Source organism: Galeopterus variegatus, unplaced genomic scaffold, assembly GCF_000696425.1.
Source record: "Galeopterus variegatus unplaced genomic scaffold, G_variegatus-3.0.2 Scaffold4914, whole genome shotgun sequence".
NCBI classification, from domain to species: domain Eukaryota; kingdom Metazoa; phylum Chordata; class Mammalia; order Dermoptera; family Cynocephalidae; genus Galeopterus; species Galeopterus variegatus.
The window spans coordinates 19,861-26,727 of NW_007731025.1; the positions used below are offsets into that span (position 1 = coordinate 19,861).

Sequence of the window (6,867 nt, forward strand, 5' to 3'; positions counted from 1 at the left end):
GTACGGGCGCGACACTGAGGGTTGCGATCCATTGCTGGACACGAAAAAAGGAAAAAAAAAAAAAAAAGATATTTCTCGCAACTTGAGATTGGGGAAGTAGTATTTACCATGCACCTATGATGTGCACAGCCTTGTGATAGCTTCTTTACAAACTCATGTAATCTTTAGAGCATCTTTCAAGGTTGGCATTATCAGATCTTAAGAAAGAAAAAAAAAGGTAGTGAAACTGAGGCCCAGAAGGATTTGCTAACTTGTTCAAGACCATTTATTTCTCAAGCGAGAGCACTCATGTTTAACCTTGTATGTCAGGTCGCAAAACTTGTGTTCCACCTCTGTTATTTCTACTGTTCTATACCAAACCCCTATTAAAATACTCCACAAAAAGTCGATAAATTATAAACACACACCCTGCCTAGAGCTGCTCAGTCCTGTAGCGTCCAATCACAACCTGAATTCCTTCAGAATCTATGCCTAAGGATGGCAAGTTCATCAGCCACCATTTTGTTTCAAGACAGCAGGCCAAATCTCAGTGCAAATTCAGGTGGCTTCTGACTAAGGTGAAAAATTGGTTCATACTCAGCCAGCGCCCTTGAAAATTTTCACCACAGAGAAATAGGCAAGAGACAGCTGTGATGTACCAAAAGGTCAAGTTGAAAACAGAACTTGTTTTGTTGGAACAAGCAGATAGTAATGAGAGTGAACACCTCGCCTAATGGAAACCAACCTGGAGCCTTCTCTTTCTTACAGGGCGTTAACTGGTTCCACTGGAAGGGCCATGAACATTCGATCCAGTTCGCTGAGATGAAGCTGAGACCCAGCAACTTCCGAAATCTCGAAGGCAGGCGTAAACGGGCATAAACTCCAGGGACAACTGGGTGAAAAAGGAGTAAGGCCCAGAGAAAGGAAAGGATTTTACCAAAGGATCAGTGCAACCAGCCTAACCATCAGTGCACACCTGGGCATTTGGCAGGTGTCAAGGTTGACCATGGCTTACTGGGGCCAGCAGCAACACAAGGGCCTCATCTACTCTGTCATTACGTCCTTCGCGCCAAAGACATCAGTCTCCAGCAGGTTTCTGTTCGTTGAGTGAGTCAGCAAAAATCTTCCAGTGACAGCGTCACAGTGGTTTTCTCTTCTCTTGAGTGGCTCTGGGAATGGGAGAGGGGGTAGGCTGTACAGAGGTAGTTTGTTTTAGAACCTGCCATATTTTACACAAAGCTGTATAATTAATTATCATTATTTTTGTTCGTAAAGATTAAATGTGTCATTGGAAGCCGTCCCTTTTTATTTTTTACATTTCATACAACAGAAACCAGAAAAGCAATACTGTTTCAGTTTTAAGGATATGATTAATATTATTAATATAATAATAATAATTGATGATGAAAACTAAAGATTTTTAAAGAGATCTTCCTTTCCAAAACACATCTGGACAGTACCTGATTGTATTTTTTTTTTTAATAAAAGCACAAGTACTTTTGAGTTTGGCTGTTATTTTGCTTTTCATCATTGAGTCCAAATTCCACCAAAGCCAACGTATTTGAACAGAGGAAGAATGCTGGAAAGGAGAGGTAAAGAGAGGGGATGTGCTCGAGTGGAAGGGGAAGATGAAATAGAGAGGAGGAAAAACACTTTTTTGAACAAGGTTGAACAAGGTCAGAAAGTTTACAACTTAAGATTCAGCTTCTTGCTCAGCATTTTCAATACACTAATAGTTTACGGTTTTAAAAAATGCTTTTATACCCATTTTCTACTGTCACCTCCTGGAAATTCTATTGTATAGCTGAGAGGATTGTTAACAAGACAGGGTTAAAATCTCCAGAGCAGACTGCCTGAGTTCAGATCTTGACTTCACCATTCCCAAGTTCCCTAACCTCTCTGTGCCTCTATTTCCTCATCTGTAAAGTGAGGGTACTCACACTTCTTACTTCATAGCATGTCTGTGAAGAATAAATCATGTCCCTTAGCATGGTGCCTGACATATATTCAGTGCTAATAAATGTCAGCTATCACTACCACCACTTCATACGGGGTACACTGGGGCTCACAGGAATACAATGACTTGGATGTGGCTACTTACCCAATAAATAATAGAACTTGGATTTAAACCCAGGACTTCTGGCTACAATGTTCCTGCTCTCTCCCAGGGCCCTGGGGAAAATCTCTCCTTCCCGGAGGAATAGTGTGCCCTGGTGAGAGAGTGCAGGTTGACAAATGGGGGATGTGGGCAAGTTCAACTGATCCCTCACCAGGCTCCTGCAATTCTGAATTCTTAGAGCTAGAAAGAATATCTGTTAGAAATATCTCATTCCTCCCAACTCCAAAGCTCCCTAAAAGGAAGAGAGCCCAGTTTCCCCAGCCTCAGCCTGAGGCATCTAGTAATGAGGACCTCAGTGCCCAGCCCAGCAGGCCTGTTAGTCCTCAGCAAATACACTGAGTCAGCGCAGGCATGGCATTGCATTCTCTTTTTAAAACAAAGGGGAGGCAATTCCCACTTCTTTTTCTTAGGGATTTTCAGCAAATTGACTTATTTAAAGAAAGCCTTTGGGCTGACAGGCCTCATTCAAATGGAATGTGATGGCTCAGAAGCAAGATCAGAGGAATTTATGGCTCCAGCCGAATCCTTTGCTGCTGAGTTTATCTTGCTTTAATAAATGCCGTCATGTTATATACACAATTTGCTGTTCCAGATCATAAGACCTGTTGCCTGCAATCCAGCCATAGCAACACTCTCCTGGCTGCATAAACCCAAACAAACAACAACTGTTACAACCAAGCCTTCAGTGGGTGGCTTAACTCTGCTGGCTGCTGACTTGGGAGTCTCTAAGCCCAAACCCTACCCCTCTCTCCAAAACAAGCTGTTAAGGTATTCCCCAGAAGCCACACAAGGATCCATTCCTGACTGGCAAAGAAGCCACATCAAAAAAAAGCCCTTAATCACCACCTTGGGAAGGTTGTAGATGCTCCCAGTGGGGACCAGGTAGGCAGAAGGGCCTGAGGCTATGGCATTAAAAGCCTTCACAGTCAGTTTGAAAGTGCTCTGGTCTCAAGTGTGACCTCACCATTTCTCAAGCATGACCTCCAGCCTCTGACTGGGTGGCTTTGTTCAGGCAACCTCTCCCATCTTGAAAGGTATCTTAGAATTCCACTCTCCTCTTAAGGTCCAGGCCCCACCCTGCTTTCATGAGACAGTCAAAATGTCTCCATCGGAATTAATTTCCAAGGTGTTTGGTCTTCCCTGGCTTCCTCCCCCATCTGCTGTTCTCTCTCCTCCCTGCCCTGTACCTTTGAGGTCACACGGCATGAATTATATCAATGCCCTCTGGCTTCCAGTTGGGTATCAAGATGGAAAGTATCCACAGAACACGGAAGGCAGGAGTCCGAGGGTAAGGGGAGTCAGGGTACTTATTTTCCAGCTCCATGTCTACAGCATCGCTGTGGGCTGACGGTCTCCCTCATAAGAGAGTCACAGCGACTGTTGATTGACGCCCCCCATACAACTCTCTCTTTCAGATCACTGCTCTCCCCAATTGCCCCTTCTGGCCAACAGACGTTCACTGCACCCCAGCTGCTGCTAGACTAGGGGAACAGTGCCAGCCTTTGTGACTCTCCTACACCCTGCCCTCACCTTTGGAAATAGTCCTTCTGCTTCAACTTTTCTCAGGGAATCTAAGATGCTCACCCACTCTCAGGAATACCTGGGCACTCGGTTCCATTGTTGCAGCTGCCCGCTTGCCTTATCCATCGATATTTCTACCCCATTCCTCTCTCCCTGTAGCAGCCATTGGTCAGTTAACGACTTCCAGCATCCAAACTCCTTTCTAGTTTGGGAGAATTTCCCCCTGGGTGAGGACCCTTCCTCCTGCCATGGAAGTCACAGGAGATAATAGTCTTTCCTCCTCCCCCTGGTAGCCAGGGCGTGGGCACACAACTTGGGCTTTGCCAACTGGATACCCACAGAGGGACTTTTAACCTTGAGCCACAATGCAAAACAAAGGGCCTGTAAAACTGGCCTCCCCATAGGATCTAGCAATGGGGCCATCTGTTAGTGGGCTCTGAGACCAGCATCCATGGCAGGACACAGCAGTTCTTTCTCTAATGGTGATTGCTGTTTCCAGCAGTAACAAAGGCATTCCAGCTGATGATTCCTGCTACTGTCCTCTTTTGGTTCCTGAGAGTTTTCTGTGCCTACTTTTTCAAACTTCATATTTCAAGCTCCAATTTATAACCTTCCTGATATCTTTCCAGAAGATTCCTTTTCTGCTTAGGTAGTCCCATATGATGTCTGATGCTCACAGCCAAATACCTTGTCTGATACTCTCCTCCCCTAGACATAAGCACCTCACATTTATTGACTCTTCTGTAGACCCAGCACTATGTTTGGCACTTTATTTTACTTTATTGAAACAGTTGATTGTACATATCTTTGGGTGCAGAGTTGAATATCAATACCTATGTGCAATATGTGATGCTCAAATCAGGATAATCAGTATACTCAATATTATACAATGTAATCATTTTCTGTGGCCCTTTACCAATTCTTCCCTTACCTCCCCTCCACCTCCCCCTTTCCCACCTCCGGTAACCTCAGTTCTGTTCTCTCCTTTTGCAAGTTCAACATATCATTGTGATTTTTCTTTCTTTCTTTCTTTCTTCAGTTCCAACTTATGAATGAGAATATGCAGTATTTCTCTCTCTATGCCTGAACTATTTCACTTAACATAATTTTCTCTAAGTTCATCCATGTTGCTGCAAATGGCAGTATTTCATTCCTTTTTATGGCAGAAGAGTATTCCATGGTGCATATATACCACATTTTCCTTATCCAATTGTCTGACAATGGACATTTAAATTGGTTCTAACTCTTGGCTATTGTAAATAGAGCTGCAGTAAACATGGGAGTGCAGGTATTCCTTCAACATGATGGTTTTCATTCCTCTGAGTATATACCCAGCAGTGGAGTTGCTGGATCATATGGAAGTTCTATCTGTAGTTGTTTGAGGAACCTCCATACCGTTTTCTATAAGGGCTGCACTAATTTACAGTCCCACCAACAGTATAGGAGGGTTCTGCATCTCTAAGTCATCACCAACTTTTGTTATTTTCTGTCTTTTTGATAATAACCAGTCTAACTGGGGTAAGATGAGATCTCAGTGTGGTTTTGATTTGCATTTCCCTGATGCTGAGTGATGTTGAGCAGTTTTTTATGTGTCTATTGGCCATTTGTATATCTTCCTTTGAGAAATGCCTATCCAGCTCCTTTGTCCATTTTTTAATTTGATTATTTGTTCATTTACTGTTAAGTTGTTTGAGTTCCTTGTATATTTTGGATATTAATCCTTTGTCAGATGCATAGTTTGCAAACATTTTCTCCTACTCTGTAGGTTGTCTTTTCATTCTGTTAAGTGTTTCTTTTGCTGTGCAGAAAGTTTTTAGTTTGATACAATCCCATTTGTTTATTTTTCCTTTTGTTGCCTGTACTTTGGGGGTCATATTCATAAAGTCTGCCCAGTCCTACTTCCTGACGTGTTTCCCCTATGTTCTCTTTTAGAAATTTTATAGTTTCAGGTCTTATATTTAAGTCTTTAATCCATTTTGAGTTGATTTTGGTATATGGTGAGGGGTATGGGTATGTGTCTAGTTTCATTCTTCTACATATGGATGTCTAGTTTTCCCAGCACCATTTATTGAAGAGGCAGTCTTTTCCCCAATATATGTTCTTGGTGCCTTTGTCAAAGATCAGTTGGCTGTAAGTATGTGGGTTGATTTCTGTGTTCCCTATTCTGTTCCATTAGTCCAAATGTCTGTTTTTATGCCAATACCATGCTGTTTTGTTTACTATAGCTGCATAGTATAATTTGAAGTCAGGCAGTGTTAAGCCTCTGGCTTTATTTATTTATTTATTTTTGCTCATGATTATTTTGGCTATTTGGGGTCTTTCATTGTTCCATATGAATGTTAGGGGTTTTTTTTTCTATTTCTGTAAGGAATGCCATTGTATTTTGATGGGGATTGCACTGAATCTGTAGATCACTTTGGGTAGTATGAATATTTTCACAATGTCAATTTTTCCAATCTAAGAGCATGAAATGTCTTTCCATCTTTTTGTGTCCTCTTTAATTTCTTTCAACAGTGATTTGTAGTTCTTGTTGTATTATCTTTCACCTCCTTGGTTAAACTGATTTCTAGGTATTTTATTTTTTTGTTGACTATTGTAAATGAATTATCTTTCATCCCCTAGGTTAAACTGATTTCTAGGTACTTTATTTTTTGTTGACTATTGTAAACGGGCTAGCTTTCTTGATTTCTTTTTCTGCTAGTTCATTGTTGAAGTATAAAAATGCTACTGATTTTTGTGTGTTGACTTTGTATCCTGCAACTTTACTGAAATTGTTTATCAACTCTAAGAGTTTTTTTTTTATAAAGTCTTCAGGCTTTTCAATACATACGATCATTTCATCTGCAAACAGGGACAATTTGACTTCATCTTTTCCAGTCTGGGTGCTCTTTATTTCTCTCTCTTGTGTGTTTGCCACTTTAAATATTTGAAATCATTTGACCATCACAGTCACCTGTAAGACAGATAAAACTATTCTCTTTGTCATAGGAAACTAAGCCTCGGTGGGATTTATTTCTCTCTCTTGTGTGTTTGCCACTTTAAATATTTGAAATCATTTGACCATCACAGTAACCTGTAAGACAGATAAAACTATTCTCTTTGTCATAGGAAACTAAGCCTCGGTGGGATCAGGTGACGTGCCCAGGATCACACAGCTGGTGTCAGACCAAGATTTAATCAGGCCAGGTTGCCTGACTCCAAAATCCAAGTTCTTTGCAGTCAGGATATCTTATTCATTTCAACAAACC

The 6,867-nt window shown here is 41.5% G+C and overlaps 1 protein-coding gene across 1 annotated transcript in view; it reads left to right on the top strand.

Moving 5' to 3' along the window:
• Window positions 1-1,482, top strand: part of LOC103604015 (tenascin-like) — a gene marked incomplete at its 5' end in the record, with an annotated part of 19,271 nt that extends 17,789 nt beyond the window's left edge. Inside the window, one exon of the mRNA XM_008588597.1 lies at window positions 748-1,482. Within this exon, the coding sequence (XP_008586819.1) occupies window positions 748-858 (111 nt within the window). The remainder of the gene's footprint in view (window positions 1-747) is intronic.
• Between the last annotated feature and the right edge of the window lie 5,385 nt (window positions 1,483-6,867).